The sequence below is a fragment of the Danio rerio genome, chromosome 17 (genome assembly GCF_052040795.2).
Source record: "Danio rerio strain M-AB ecotype USA chromosome 17, GRCz13ab, whole genome shotgun sequence".
In the NCBI taxonomy this organism is placed as follows: Eukaryota; Metazoa; Chordata; class Actinopteri; order Cypriniformes; family Danionidae; genus Danio; species Danio rerio.
Window position 1 is genome coordinate 44,754,138 of NC_141037.1, and position 17,211 is coordinate 44,771,348.

Genomic DNA, 17,211 nt, shown 5'->3' on the forward strand with positions numbered 1-17,211 from the left:
CCCCTGGTGAGTGAAATTATACAATTGTATACCATCTCTATAAATGTATTTGTTTTATTTTAAGATCATTTATCATTTATAATGTTCTTTAGAGCTGTTATGCCCTTCAGAAGCTGGCATTTACTAACACATACTATATCTGAAGTGTTTGGACGTACTTCGCGTTTTCCTCCTGTAGAAAAACGTCATAAGAACAATACTTAGTGGCTCTGTGTATTACAGCAGTGTTTTTAAAAGTCTAAACACTTTATTGATATAGTGTACAGCCAAGCACATGTGGTCAGAACACAAATGAGTCGCAGGTAATGAAGTATTAAGCGTTTCTCTCAAAGTAAAGTGTATCTAAAGCCAGGTCCAATCAAAATGCCAGCACGTGTCCGTAGCTCTGCTCACTCTCCGCCTCTTTGCCCTTGTTTGGTATCACGCCGTGGGTGCTATGACGCGTGAACTTGTGGCTTCTTTTGCGCTCTTCAGAAACCTATGGGTGACATCACGGATACTACGTCCAGATATTTTACAGTCTATGGTTCTGAAGCATTTGGCTTATTATGAGTAGAAAATATTGCCTGAAACACTTTAGAATTCATCCTGCTGCTATTGTCAGCAGTCACATCATCAATAAATACAAGAAAACCAGTTCCATTGACAGCTATACATGATCACGCCATGTCACTACTACTGTATTATCATGCTTCACTGCTTAGGATCATGAGCAGTTCTTTTCCTTCTCCATACTCTTCTCTTCACATCACTCTGGTACAAGTTGATCTTAATCTCATTTGTCCATAGAATGTTGTTCCAGCCCTATGAAGGCTTTTTTAGAACTCTTATCTAGCCTTCCTTCTTTTGAGGCCCACCAATCGTTTACATCTTGTGGTGAACCCTCTGCATTTACTCTGGTGTTGTCTTCTCTTGATTACTTTACCAGTGTGTAACAAACTGGTTCTTTTTTGTTTTTCTCCTGTTGTGCTCAACGAACAACCAAATGACCAGAGAAGGGTCTCAGGATCTTAAGGTTAACTTCACACCTTTTTCTATATTTCAGGAGGTAAAACATTGACCCTTAAGCATGACCAAATAACCAGAGAAGGTTCTCCGGACCTTAAGATTAACTTTCTCCAAATTTCAGGAGGTACAACATTGACTCTAGATAATCGTGCTGACACTTCAAACCTCAAATTTGTGCTTTGCAATTAGAAATGATGCGCACCTACTGTAGCTGAGAGAGAAGGTGGGCCTGATCAACTCACACTTCACTCTTACCTAATAGGCTGACCTTTGACCAGCACCTAAATTTTGACTGTAAAGATGAGGGTTTCTTGCTGAAACAAGAAACTTGCTGAAGCTCAGCCATGGAATAAGTGCACATCGCCAAGCATTCTCTGGCACTGTTGGTTTTCCAACAGTCTTTAAAGAGAAAAATGATGGCATGTCTCTGAGGTTGTATATACTTATATCAAATTGTTTGGGGTTTCAATATCTGTCTTTTATTCATGTAATCTCATCTTTATTTTGCATTATAAGCTTTTGATGCAATTTTGTTGTATTTTGATTAATGATGTTCATGAGTATGATTCATGATTATTGAATATTAATGTGATAATTGACATTAGCTGTGTGTAACAGCAATAAACAGTCGCATTGCTTGATTAGTATGGTGTATGGACCTTTATTTGGCATCTTCTCTTGTCGATTAGCACCACACTTGTCTCACTTTCATAAACACAAACCATACTAAAACCTTTTTGGTATGCTGAAACATTTTACATACAAACATTTGGGGCTTACTAAAACAAAGGGAAATAATTCTTTGTCATCCACCACAGTTGTTTTCCATGGTCTCACTGGTACATTCTTTCTTTTTAAGACCATGTTTTGACCATGCCTAAAGTTTTTGCTATCTGTCTGATAGGTTTGTTTTGTTTTTTTCAGCCTAATGTTGGCTTACTAGATTGTAAGTGAAAGCTCTTTGGATCTCATCCTGAGAGTTGACAGTAACAGATGCTACAAATCCAAATGCAAATAGCACATTTGAAATTAACTCTGGACCTTTTATCTGCTCATTGTGTATGGGGTAATGAGAGAACAACACACATCTGGCCATGGAACAGCTTAGAAGCCAATTGTCCAATTACTTTTGGACCCTTGACACATGGGAGGCACATATGCAACCTGTTGTAATTCCTACATTGTTAATCTAATTTGGATGTAGGTACCCCCTCAAATTAAAGCTGAAAGTCTTCATTAAATTTCAAATTCATTTTGTTGGTGTAGAGCTAAAAAAAAGAGCCAAAAATGTTAGAATTGTGTCGATATCTAAATATTTATGGACTTAACTGTATATAGCATTTCTCTATGTCAACACACTATGTCAATACTCTTGTTTCTCAGTCATGACATAGTTTAGTTGTTATGATCATCAATATGTTGAGCTAAATTTGTATCTGGCTCATCATGACAGTGGCATGGTTCATGTTTGACCAGAAGAATAAAAAGTATCAGTAGAGATTATGGTACAGCACTCACTTTTCTCTCTGAGTTTCATCTTCAAGAAAGCTGGAGCTCCTTCAGCTGGATAATCCAGATCTGCTGGACTGTTGCTTCGCTCAATCAGAATCTGACAACACAAATAAAACTTCAATACATGCCGAATGACTGACTAGAACAGGGGTGTCCAAACTCGGTCCTGGAGGGCCGGTGTCATGCATAGTTTAGCTCCAACTTTCTTCAACATACCTGCCAAGCAGTTTTTGTATACCTGGTAAGAGCTTGATTAGCTGGTTCAGGTGTGTTTAGTTGGGGTTAGAACTAAAATATGCAGGACACCGGCCTAGGACCAAGTTTGAGCACCCCTGGACTAGAAGAATGTCAATGAGATGTTACTCACCACTGGAGCGTCACTTTCTCTCGTCCCTGCAGAGCTGCTCTCCGATACAGATGATCTGACCAGATCCATACTCTCATCTTTCCTCTGACCTGCATTTGATATACATATACCACATAATACACAGCACACAACCACAGACTGTCTAGAAAATTCAGAAGAATGCTTCATATTGCAGCCTGTAATTGTTCTAATTACATTTGGGCATTAAAGTGTCAAGTGTGATTCCAGCAAATGATTACATAAAATAGAGGTCTGCACGGGACTGTTTTTATAGTCCCGCTCCCGCAAGGTTTTATTCCACACTTAATTGCACCCACAATATATTTAGTCTTTGTTCCCCCGTTGCCCGCTTAGAATAATTTTCTACCCAACCTGACTGTTCCCGCTAAATTCAGATCTGGTTTCCAAAATCTCAGGCTTAAATTGGGTATTACCAAGAGAGAGAGAGTTAACAGATAAAACTGTAGGTTGTACAAGGATTGCAGGCTAAATGTCAGTTTTGTTTACCTTTTTGTGATGAGACATCAGAACCGCCTTATCACATTGTGCTAAGAGTAATTTTTCCCATTTCTATGATGCATGAAAAAAGACTTGCATACTTTAGACTTGCCTGATGTAGGTTTCAAAACAGTAAATTGACCAGTTTCTAATGCAAGCTTGAACGTCCTTCATGGACAGTGCATATTCAGAATCAGAAAGGGCTTTATTGCCAGGTTTTTGTTCACAAATACGAGGAATTTGTTTTTGTGACAGAGCTTCAACAGTGCAACAGAATTACAGAGACAGGACAATAAACAGATAATAAATATATAAAAAGGCAGTAAGTAGTGAATGCAAATATACAAATAGACAAGTGTATGTAGAGGTATATTACTATATACAATGTTATATGTGCAGCTGTTATGTGCAAAGTATATGTGTATAAAAGTGTATGGCATGTAGTAATGCTTGTTCCACAATTATTATTATCAAGTGTTCATGAGATGGGTTGCCTGAGGGAAGAAACTGTTTCTGTGTCGGGCTGTTCTGGTGTGAAGTGCTCTGTAGCGTCGAACAGAAGGTAACAGTTCAAAGAGGCAGTGTGCTGGGTGTGAGGGGTCCAGAGGGATTTTGGCACCCCTTCTGCTCGCTTTGGATAAGTACAGTTCTTGGAAGTAGGGAGGGTTGTACCGATGATTTGCTCAATTTAGTTTGGTAAAGCTAGCTCAGAGGAACATTATGCAGAAGATGTGTGCATAGACAAAAAAAAAAAAACATGCAGAAAGCACTGGTCATGCATTCAGCTTGTGTAACATTCGTGAGCACTTGCTGTACCGATGCTCAATAAGAATGAAGAGATTACAGAATGTTCCAAAATAGCATCAGGACTGGGGAATGCTATACTGTTATTTACCACCGCTATACTATACTGTTTATTACCACCCGTTCTCGATCAAATTACACCAGAGTTACTGACCACTACCACGATTTATTCGGAAATTTATTCCTACGCCAAGAAATCTGGTCGGGTCCTGTGGCTCCTACGTTACAGCAGTAGTAATGCAGACCTCTTACATGAAATTGTGTTGTAGTGCATGTGTGAGAGAGAGATAGTGTCTGAGTCTTTGACATATTGAGAATGTTGTACAGACTCAAACCTTCATTTCAGTATATGTTTTACAGTATACTTTGTGTTGGACAAATAAATAGTAAAAAAGAATGCTTAGAATTTCTGCATTTCCCATGTATTTCTTATGGGTGTCCATTTTTGGGCACAAAGTGAAAATTAAGTAGTTTTCTTTTTTTTGACCACATAACTTTGTTGAATATAGTCTTGTCTTTTTTATGTATTCAAATTGCAAAAACTAGCCAAGTATTGAACTGCTAAGATAAAAGTAACAATTTATAAAATCTAAACTAGAAGATTTTGGCCCCCAAAAAGTCATTTAAGGATGTCCTCACATAAGGCTATTTGAACTGTTTCCAAGTTCGTTTGACAAATGAGAGTGCTCCAAATCGTGCCCAGGTATAGTTCAATTGACCCTATCCTCATTGAAAGAGGTGGTCCAGACCTCGGTTCGGTTGGGCTTTGGCACAGTACACTTGTAGTGTGAGTGCAAACTGTGCCTGAAACTGAAGATGCGATTTCACTTTTTAGAGACTGCTTCAAATCATTTATTAATCATTATTACTTTTCAATGAACACAATCTCTTATAGTTTATTAAAGATGCAAAGCCCTCACTGTGCATTACCTGCCACCTTCAGCAAACCTCCTAATACGTGCAGCAATATGAGTTAAGAAAGTTTATGAGAGTTAAAAGTGATGTATCAGTTCAATAAATAAATTTGATTGTATGTCAACGCATCACAAACGACTTAAAATAATATAATAATAATAATATAACTTTAATAACAATAATTCCTTACATTTATATAGTTTCTTTCTAGACACTCAAAGTGCTTTACACAATAGAATCTACTACTATTTTTTTTTTTTTTTTTTTTTGAAGGACATCTTGGGATTTTTAATGACCACAGGGCCTCGGTTTATCATCTCATCTGAACTGAGCAGTATAGAGTCCCCATCAATATACTGGGGCATTAGGACCCACGCAGACAGCAGGTTAAGCGCCCACTGCTAGCCTCACTAACACCACTTTCAGCAGCAACCTAGCTTTCCCATGTGGTCTCCCATCCAGGTACTAACCGGGTGCAGCCCTGCTTAGCTTCAGTGGGCGACCATGTGAGAGTTGCAGAGAGCTAGCTGCTGGCTAAAGCAATCATCACTGTACTGAGTGACAGCGCTTCACTTCCTATCTGAAGTCACATCATCAATTGACGTAAGCGTGCTTAGGCTCAGACGGTAAAATGCAAATGTGAGTTCAGGCAGTCACAAGAGAGGGGAGGGGGAGAATCGTGCCTGGCATAGTTCAATGCAACTGTGCCTATTGTGAGTACACCCTAATATGCTTTAGGGTAAAGCAGTCAATAAGAGACGATTAAGAGCAAAGCAGTAGGAATTAGAAGTTGGAAGAAACATTGACTTGTCTATTGTGATTCTGAGCTCTAGTGATTCTCAATCATTTCTCAAAAGTTTAGAATTGATTCTGTATTCAAATTATATTGTGACGGTGCAAGTCTGGATGGGCCCAAGTTAGAAACAAAATTAAAATAATAACAATAATAATAATGATCATAATAATAATAAGCATTGACAAATGTTTCCGAATTCAATTCATTTGGACAAAGATGGATGAACGAAAGACTATTAAAGACTATTCATCTATTGTGAGAGCAATATGAACTGTTTAAATACAGAAGTGTATTTTTTGAAAAAGTATTGCCCCGGGACAGCTCTTTTTACATTTATTTAAGTGAGTATGCTAAATATATATATATATATATATATATATATATATATATATATATATATATATATATATATATATATATATATATATATATAAACATTTTTTTTCAAAATTTCAGTGAAACCGTTGTTTTTACCACTACAACACAGTTGTCAAACTCATTTCCTGGAGGGCCATAGGTAAAGCCTACAGGTAAAGCCTGGTTTATACTCCTGGGTCAAGTGATCAGCATGACCCACGGCGCAATCCTTGCGCGTAGCCGTGAATTTATACTTCTGCGCGCTGTTTCTGTTGCTCTGCAATAGCACTTCTGAAACACTAGCTGGCAGTAGATGTTTATGTTTCTCTGTGTCGAGTTTCTCCGATGGTGTATTTTTTTTTTTTTTCTGAATGCTTCCTTAATATACACGTGGATCAAATTTGCTCATTTTGAGGCGGAAACCGACGGATGGGCAATAACTTTAATCAAAAGGTAAACACAAAACAACAGTCTCCATCCGGAGCTCCTTCACGGGACTCCACACTTGTAAACACCCACTGCATTGAGCTTGCACGGCTCTCACCTCCGCCCATGCTCTTCAGCGCTACCAAGCCGACAAATCACAGAGCTTGCACTACGCAGAGGTGAGCGTCAACGTAACCTATGGCCACAGTTATGCGTTCACTCGTAGGCGGTGCCGTAGCATACGCATGCGGTTGACGCAGAAGTATAAATCTGCCTTGAGTGTGTTAAAGCAGCGGCCCACCAGGAGTTTGACATGCCTGCCCTTGAGTATTATTTGTGAGTGTGTGCCGGTACCTGTAAAGGTGTCGTTGATTTGCTGTGTGATGTCAGAGGTGCTGCTGCTGCGGGGCAGAGGACTGTCACCATCACCCATCTCACACTCCGACAGCTGACACTCTTCCACATCTACAGGACACACACATACACACACTTCAGGAATAGCACAGGCCAAAGGAAAAACCTTTGATGAACTACATACTAAATGGAAAACAGTACATGTGGTAAACCTGATTCAATAACAGAAGCTTTTTACAGGCAGTTCTGAGCACATGATTATTCAAATGTTGAATGATCGATGAGAATGCAAAAAAAAAAAAGTTGATTAAAGAACCCTGGGTGTTAAAAAAAAGTAATGACTTCCATTTATGTCACCTGAATTACAGTTTTGACACTAGAAATGAGTATTTTGCATCTCCAAAATAAACCTTTATTATTATTATTATTATTATTATTATTGTTGTTGTTGTTGTTGTTTATTATTATTATTATTATTATTATTATTATAAAAATAATAATATTCTTTCTTTGTATATTTAGGGACATTTTGTCTTGCAAAAATTATTTAAAAGACCTCTGCTATACGTGTCTTTGACTGTCTCCGCTTTCTGAGATTTAGCTTAAATGATTATGAAACAATTGAAATAGAAGACCAATTTATATTTTATAAAGGGCTTTACTTTAAGTTAAAGAAACAGTTGCATAAAAACCCATTTTCTGTAATATTTTTAATTTCAGTAATAAAAAATACATTTTCAGTCTGTCCTTACATTCTGGTCAACTTTTACATCCATAACCATTTAGAAAGCACAGATAGAAAAAGTATGTAGCTTGCTTAAAGTAATTTCAATTCTTCTGGAGGAAAGCTGGAGGGTGTTGAGGCATGTCATTTATTCTTATCTTATTATTTGATCAAAATGTTTTGGATAAACCAATAGTAGATTTATTTATTGTCATAATTTAGTCAATTTCTCTGAGCAAAATAACTAACATTCTGTTCATGGCTGACATGCCGTGTGATGTCTAGTTTGAGGTTATCATCTTTAGCTAAAGTACAAAATGTCAACTCGGTTATTGTTAATTCTGACAATAGAGAAAAAATCACCAATAAATTAAACAACAATTAGCAACAGAATCATATGTTCACATTTAAGCCTTATTTTACATGACTACTGAATTTGGTTTATTGCAAAGTATACATCTGTTGTATATCATACAACATTAAAAGGGACATATTTTGAATTTTTTTTATAAGATTAGAATAAAATAAAGATATAACTTATAAAATAAGTATCTAATGATAACTGTGATAACTTTGATCCAAATTGTGTCGCTTTAGGCCCAATCTGTCAGGTTCTGTTTGTTTTCACCATGTGACCTTCCCCATGTGCTCCATTGTTCCAGTTCCCGTCATTTGTTAATGTTCATTATTTCCACCCGTTTCTCACCCATGTATGTAATCAGTTCAGTTAGTTCCTCGTCTGGTGTTCTCAGTTGTGTCGTCATCACCACTTGTTGTTCCTGTGTTCTCGATGTCCTTCCAAGTGAGTGTTTGTAAATAAACCTACGTGTTTTGATAAATCCTGCTATCCTTTTTGCCTTTCTGAGTGGGTCAAGGCGTTACATAATCTCAATTCTATTTTTGTACCCCTACACTTTCCCCTTGGCCCTTGAAACAGAGTGTGAAGTGGAAGAGCTTCAGATTTTATTTGTCAGATTATAAGAAATGGGACAGCACTACAACACCTGCACATGTCATCATATGTCATTGCGAGCTCGTACTTCCTATGAGATTGACGATGGCGACTGCTGTAGTTATTCCAGTAGCGTTATTATTTGGTATTTATCTTCAGGAAATCACTGAAAGCAACAATTTCATGTCATCATAACGATATGGACCATTTCAATATGGCTGTCACTGGCCCATGAACATTAATTGCTTGTTGTCATATTATTTTTTCACTTTAATACTACTGAAAAAACAAGTTTAAATCAGCCTGAGCTGGTTGGCTGGTTTTAGCTGGATGATTTTGTTTCTGTTTTTAGAGGGGTTTTGGCCACTTCCAGGCTGTTTTTTTAACCATTTCCAGCCTGGTCTTAGCTGGTCAGGCTGGAAAACGACCAGCTAAAACCAGCTTGACCAGCCTGGTTTTAGCTTTTAAGGTTTCTACCTGCCTGATCAGTTAAGACCAGGGAGAAAATGGCTGGAAACCAGCCTGGAAGTGGCCAAAACCCCTTTAAAACCAGCCTGGTCAACCAGCTATAATCAGCCAACCAGTTTAGGCTGGTTTAAGCTTGTTTTTCAGTAAGGAACAAGAGGAAATTTAATGATATCTTAATGATTAAACGACATATTATTTATCAATATGTGGACATTTTTGGATTCTTGGAAGCAATGGCAACTAAAAATGTAATGCAGAAAATAGGTTAAGACTATTGCTAATGTTTACATCCCTTAAAATGGTCTATAATGTGGTAATAGCTCGTAAACTGTACTGTGCATTTATACAGAGGCCATATTCATCTATGTAAACACACAAACACAACATTAACATTATAGCAGACACAGTAAATAGCTCATTCCCAGCCATTAGACTTTTCTGACAGGGGATTCAAGTGTCATCGAGTGACAGAATGTTGTGACAGAACTTTTTTTTCCCTCTTCTTTTGAAAGCATGACAGTAAAACTCAAATGCGGTTAAAAATGTATTAAAACATATGCTTGTTTGTTGTAAAATTGGTAATAATGACAGCAAATCCTAATTTGTGCATTTCCTGACTTCCACGTGCAGTCATGTAGCTGTTGTAGATGGTGTATTCTGGGAAATTTTCTTACCCCTTGGTTCTAAGTGTAGTCCTGAAAAATCTCTGTATCTAGCCTTATCCCTTAGCCCTACGCCTTCAAGCTAAAGAGAATTGAGACAAGGGTAAGGGGGGGGGGGCTAAGGGGTAGAATTTGGATTGGGCTTTAAATTCTAAAACTGCAATGGCAGATGGCTGCTTCTCACTAAGGGCTGTCTACGCTAATGACTGAGAGATTGTCACTAAAAGAAGGACTTCCCTTATTTGATGACCTGTCCAAAGGTAGAATGTCAATCAAAGTGTTTACTTGCAGACTGTTATTATAAAATGTTATCATAAAATTATAATTAATGAATTTTTACCATTGGAGGTTGGCTAAATTCACACTGTTGCCACACAACTTTGTTAAAAGCAATTTTTGCATAATAGGTCCCTTAAAAAAAATAAATAAATAATAATAATAATGAAAAATGCTTGAAATGTACACGCAACTCTGGAATAAGTATGTTAAACTTTGCGTAAACAACATTAGTAACTTTTCTAGTAGTACTTTCGAGATGTAGTAAAACATAGTTATTTATGAAAAAAAGTGTATTTGCAGTTTCTTCTGCCAGTTCTGCCATCGTTGAAATCAGGATTAGCCATTAAACAATATAATAAACAAACACTTGTCATCTGGTTCAGAAAAAAATGATTAATATCACTTTTGTATCACAAATGCACGTCATATTTTGTGACAAACTAGAAGTAAATGTCCATGAAGTCTTAAAAGCAGTCTCAAATGCAAGGAAATAGTAAAACAACATGCATTATCTGATTTTCCTTGGCTAAGCAAAATAGAAAACAGGAAAAGAAAGCTGTGGAAAAGGAAACAGAAAGTTACCTGAGAGTCTGTGAGAGCAGTGAGAGTTGTGAGAGATGCCAGGTAAGAAAGAGCTGACAGTGTGGAGCAGCATGGGCACACTCTTAGTGGCCGGCAAAGCCTCACAAAGATGCACACAGTTGCTGATAGACTGACTTCGCTTTGCTGCCCACAGAAGCAGGGAAGCAGAGAGCAGGAGACAGAAAGAGGACGACACACAGACAGAGAGAGAGAGAGACAGGCAAAAAGAATCAATCACATTCTGTAATGTGGTCATAGAGCCACATAATACATTGTATTGAAGGTCAAGTGTGGCACCAAACAGACCACGGTGCAAAGCAAACATTGTGCACTACTGGCAGATGTATTTTTGTAAGGGATTTAGGACTTTTTAAGGCCTAAAGTTTAGCTTTTTTTTTTTTTTTTTTTTAGATTTAAGACATTTTAAGACCTTGACTATACCGTCTTAGAAATTGATAAACAGTTTGTGTTTTTAAGCCCTTTAAAACTCCCTTCTCTGTGATGCTGTAAGCACCACATTGTCTTTAGGTTTCTCTTATCTGTTTGGATGTTGTGGCTTAAAGAAAATCTTTGTTTCTAAAATTTTGGAAGCAGACACTTTGTGTGGGTACAACATGACAAAAAAAATGAAGTGATGTTTTGCACAGTTTGCCGTCAGTTTGGCAAGTCAGCCACCTTTTGTTAAATAATTTAGAACTGCAATAAAATACCTGCAGATTTTCCATACTTCTCTTTTTGTTCGCATATAACTTTGAATTTTGCTTTTTAAAATATTTAACTTCTAGATTTCACAGATGTTATTTTTGACACATTATTTTAAATACAGCGCATCCGGAAAGTATTCAAAGTGCTTCACTTTTTCCTTATTTTTTATGTTACAGCCTTATTCCAAAATGGATTAAATTGATTTATTTCCTCAAAATTCTACACACAATACCCAATAATGATTTCTTGAAAATGTTGCAAATTTATTAAAAATAAGAAAGCTGAAAAATCACATGTACATCAGTTTTCACAGCCTTTGCCGTGAAGCTATAAATTGAGCTCAGGTACATTCTGTTTCTGCTGATCGTTCTTGAGATGTTTCAGCAGCTTAATTAGAGTTCACCTGTGGTAATTTCAGTTGATTGGACATGATTTGAAAAGGCATACAGCTGTCTATATAAGATCCCAGGGTTGACAGTGCATGTCAAAGCACAAACCAAGCATGAAGACAAAGGAATTGTCTGTAGACCTCTGAGACAAGATTGTCTCAAAGGCTTGGGAAGGTTACAAAAAATTGCTAGCAGGGCAAGTAAAAATCTAAGCCAATTGGGCCAGTAAAAACAAATTATTAGCATGCAAATTTTCAGCTTAATCTTTTTTTTTTTTTTTTACAAAATACAAGAGAAATGTAAATTCCAAACACATTACTCCCCCTATCCCATTTGCGCTGTCAGCTGACAATTTGCCTCAGTTCACGAGTTTGCATTGACTTCCTATGTACTTTACTCATGTAAATGCTTAATACTGTTTGGTGTGAACCTAACAAGAGCAACATTGGTAAGTTTCACTTAAAATGTTTTATTTGAAAGCATTTTACGTGACTTTTCAATTTATTTATTTTTTTAACTACTATTAACTACTACCTTAAAGCAAGGACTGCTGGTCACCTGAGAAAGTGTAATAATGAGAGTCTGATGTGGGTAAACTGAACAGACAAAAATTTACCTTAGTGGAAATTAGAAGATAAATAAAATACGATAAGTCTTCTTCAGGAGTAAGCTACGCTTTACTGCTTAAGGCTGATTTATACTTCTGCGTGCACCTCTCAAAAATTGTAACTACACGCCGCAACGACGCGTAGCGCAAGCTCTGTGATTGGTCGGCTTGGTAGCACTGACGAGTCTGGGCGGGACCGAGAGCCGCGCGAATGGCGCGAGCGATTGTTTACAAGTGTGGAGTCCCGTGAAGGAGCTCCGGATGTAAAGTTTTGTTTTGTGTTTGTGCAAAGAAACTCAACACAGAGGAACATTAACACCTCACTGCCCACTAGCGTTTCGGAAGTGTTAATGCAGACCAACAGAGACAGCGCGCAGAAGTATAAATGCACAGCCACGCGCGTTGCCTGCGCCGTAGGTTACGCCGGTCACCTGACGCAGAAGTATAAATCAGGCTTTACAGTAGTACTACTGATATTCAGAGATGGATGTTTTGTTGAAGAGGTTGTTGAAACTCAGCCAACGTATGAACAATGGTAACAGTGGATGTCAACAAAAACTCAGACTAAATAAAAGTATAGATTCTGCTCAGCGCCTCCATGAAAGCATCACATCAAAGGCTGTCCTGAATTAATCCTGTAAGTGTTTGTTCTGTAAAGAGCATTTTCACCACGCGCTTAGTATTTTTAAGCTGAAGTCAAACAGAGGATGGACTTTGAGGATTTTGAACCGTGCTCTCTTTGATACTCAATCCCCGAGCAGGGAATATGAAGGACATTATTTCAAGTTTGCTCTGCCAGCTCTGATAAGACAAAATATTAGCATTGTGTGGTGTTTTTTTGCCCACTCCATGTCACGTCTGGAGAAGAGCCGTGAAAGCGGAGGGCTTTATTATTCCCTCTGCCGCATGCTTTAATTACCGCCTTTTCTTTTTAGATTACATCGCTTTCGCCGAGTTACCTATTTATGCATATTAATGAGCATTAATTACGCTCTTAATGAAACTATCAAAAACGGGCAGGCAGTTTGATGAGGCGGCTCTCCTAACGAGGAGGGGAGGACGGCGGGCCCGTTTGAAGATCAATGTAGGAGAAATCCAATTAGGCAAAAGAAAAGAGGAGAATTTAAAGCTACGGCGTTTCATGTGCACACACACACGCACACATGGATGTTTCGACGGTGGCCTGTGTGAGAGCCATCCTTCAGTCTCAAACACATCTGCTCCAAACTCAACAAGCTCTCCACCATAAAGAGATACAATCATCTCCGAACTAGGAGAGAGCCAATGGGAAATGTGCGCGAGGATACAACAAAACAGAAAACTCATCTTGAAGAGAGAGAGTTGCACTCTTATCTGAGGTTGTATTATTTAGTCAATGTCTATGTGCATCATATGGTCTAAGACCTAAATTGTCCTCCAATTTGGTCCTAGTGTAGTTGCTTGTCAAGTAGCCAAATTAGTCGACATCTCCCAACTCTAATTTACAATTTTAACTAAATCTACAATTTTAACTACTAGCCCTTTTAAACTATGAGCCTATTATTTTCTATTATTCACTTTTATTAAAACATTCAATCAAATCAATGTGATCCTATACCACAATTTGTATGCAGGGCTCGAAATTAACCTTTTTACTTGGTAGCACTGGTGAAAGTTAAAAATTAGGAGTACCCGCCAAAATTTAGTCGCACCCACCAATCATAAGCACCGTTATTACAAGTTTCAATGTTATATTAACTGATTTACTGCATTTGAAATTACAAAACACCCAACGCCCACCGGCCCTGCATGCACTGCTTGACATGAATGAAACTTAGTTAACAATAACAACTTTGCTGTTTTCACAGGTGCTGTGTAATATTGGACAGATAATACAGTTATAAAAGCTTATTATTTGCATACGTCATCTGAATAGCAATACTGTTTTTTTTTTCATGAGCTGCAATATTAGTTTCATCTTACTGAATGCAAGCCCTTTTGCGATGGTGTACGTGGTGCTACATTTTACATATAGCTGCCACCTGCACAGCTGACAGCATCCTGGCAATTAAATAAGGGATTAAACAGAACCTCTCCTGCTTAAAAGTGTAGATTTGGCGAACGCTGTTACCTGCAAACTCCATCACACCGGCTTTATGGTAAATGCTTTAGTCATTTTCATAGCAGACTTAAAACACTTAAAGGACCCTATCATACACCCGGCGCAATGTAGCGCAAAGCGTGGCGTAATACTTGTTTGCTAGTTTCAGCTTGGCGCAAGAGTCGCTTTGAGGCGTTGCGCCACGCTCTTTAAATAGCAAATACATTGGCGCTTATATGTGCTCCCATAGGAGTCCTGGTCTAAAAAAGCAGGCGTGTTTTGGCGCGTTGCTATTTTGAGAAACTGTAACAGTCTTTTATTTAGACCAGAAAAAACCCAGTCTAAAGTCCGGCGCAGAGTGCGCAGCTTAATACACACAAGATGTAGAGCAATACGCAAATATCTTTACATATGAAAAAGAATTAAAATATTAGGGATATATATAGGATATAAATATAAAGGATTAAAATATTACAAAACATATTATTTTCTAACCTACATGAATTTAAAAACCACTGCCTTGAATCCTTTATCTCAGGAGGCTTTTTCAGTTCATTCAATTTGCTTTTGTATAATGTTATTATTATTAGCAGTATTATTTATAATATCCATATTTATATTTGTTTTATTAAAAACAAGCTTAGATTTATCCACCTGTCAGGTTTTAGACCTTATGGGGCACAGCATGTGTATTTGGAAATAACTCTTTTTTGACCACACTTCCTTAATATTGTTCATTTATTTATTTTCTGTAAATTAGAACTGAAATAGTTTTAAAACAAATCTTTGCGCTTAACAAACAAAATTAACTATTTTTAGGCTAATTGATGTCTGTGCGTAAAGGTTTCCCTAGCCACAACAGCAAAAGTGAAAGATAACTTACTTTACGTCATGTAAATAGCAAATGCGCTTATGGCGCGACACAGCTGGCTCTTAAAGGGAATGGGAGATAAGACTCTGATTGGTTTATTCTCAAAACACACCTATAACTCATTAAGAAAATAAACTCAACCCTTTTAGACCATGCGCCATGGTCAGGTGCTCAAAAACACCTGCTAACTGCCTGAAGCTTAGATGTGCACATATGCTGCAGCACATGCAAGAGTGTGTGTGTGGTCACGTGATGTGTGTTTTCAGCGGTATAGTGTGGACATAGATCTTTTCAGAAATGCTAGGTAAAACAGTGTGGAGTTGAATAATTTTAGTTCTAAAATGCCATTTTAAAACTAAGATAAATTAGTGTAAATGGGGCCTAAGTGTGAATATTTTGTGAGCGGCTTGCTGCTGCAACGGGGGCAGGGCGGAGGATTGCGATGCCAGCTCAGCCATCAGTGATGGACGATAGCATCGTCTGTCGACCCAACCTTAATGGGTATGTTTTTGGCTATTGACAAAAGTGTTGAGTGTGAGATTTTAATTTTTTTTTTTAATTGAGATGTATACATTAGCTGCAAATCTAAATAAATGATATTATTCAGATACACAAATATATTTGGTCGAGATTCAACAATTACCGATTTTAAAATTGTTGTTTCTTGACCAAGTGGAAAGCTTATTTATTCCGATTGCAGCTGATGTATAAATCTCAATAAAATAAATAAATAAATAAAAAATTTAAAATAAAAATCTAGCATTTAATCTTTTGACTGGTTTTGTGGTCAAGGGTCACATATCTTCGCTTGTTTGCTTGTTAAGTCATGACGTATGAAATAATGTTTCCAGTTCCAAGCAGTTACTTGTTTGAATTTAGAAAATAAACAAAAATTTGTCATATCACACATTAATGTAAATTTGATATAAAATCATGGTGTACACCAGTGGTTCCCAAAGTGGGGGTCGGGACCCCTCGAGGGGTCGCGGGGCAATGAAGGGGGGTCGCCTGGTGATTTCCAAAAATCTATTTATTTTTATTAAACCATAAGAATTAACATATTTTATCCATAACTATACTGAAAATAAAAATAGTCGTTTATAGTTACTATATACTATATAGTTACTATAGTAGCTTATAGTTACTAGTTCTATTGGATTGCGACCCCTGGGGTAATTACATTATATTAAAGGCAGCAATAGCGTCAGATGCATTTTGATTTTATAACATCAGGTTATACTTTCTGGCACATTTAAAGCACTGACACAAATTTAATTGGTGTGTCTGCGCCATTGCATGCAAGGTTTCTGTATTTATAACCACCTTAGAGGATATTGGGGGTCGCGAGTCACTGAAATTGTTATTTTGGGGGTCGCGGGCTGAAAAGTTTGGGAACCCCTGGTGTACACAGCAATATCTGGACTTGCTGCATCACAGACACCAATATTTTAACAATTCATAAAAAATGTATCACTTTCTGGCCATCGAATATATATAGGCATGGATATATATAGGCATGGATATATATATATATATATATATATATATATATATAAATACACACACACACACACATATATATACATACACACACACACATACATATATATATATATAATATTTACACACACACACACACACACACACACACATATATATATATATATATATATATATATATATATATATATATATATATATATATATATATATATATATATATATATATATATATATATATATATATATGGAGTCTCCCATACAGTTTGATAGAGCGCTTGAACACGTTCTTTTGAGAAATACCTTGTTCGTGATTTATGATTTTTATGTGGACTATTTGAAAATACATTTGTTA

General features: G+C 37.1%; 1 protein-coding gene across 19 annotated transcripts in view; it reads right to left on the minus strand.

Moving 5' to 3' along the window:
- The window catches only part of ralgapa2 (Ral GTPase activating protein catalytic subunit alpha 2), a 324,396-nt gene that overhangs the window by 162,046 nt on the left and 145,139 nt on the right, over positions 1–17,211 (minus strand). For 11 of the 19 annotated variants that reach the window (XM_087290959.1, XM_087290969.1, XM_087290964.1 and 8 more), the window contains 4 exons: positions 10,705–10,848; positions 7,038–7,148; positions 2,888–2,976; positions 2,527–2,617 (listed from right to left, as the gene is read on the minus strand). In XM_087290959.1, the coding sequence (XP_087147085.1) occupies positions 2,527–2,617; positions 2,888–2,976; positions 7,038–7,148; positions 10,705–10,848 (435 nt within the window). The remainder of the gene's footprint in view (positions 1–2,526; positions 2,618–2,887; positions 2,977–7,037; positions 7,149–10,704; positions 10,849–17,211) is intronic. The other 8 variants (XR_015513714.1, XR_015513715.1, XM_087290968.1 and 5 more) reach the window with 1 other exon arrangement.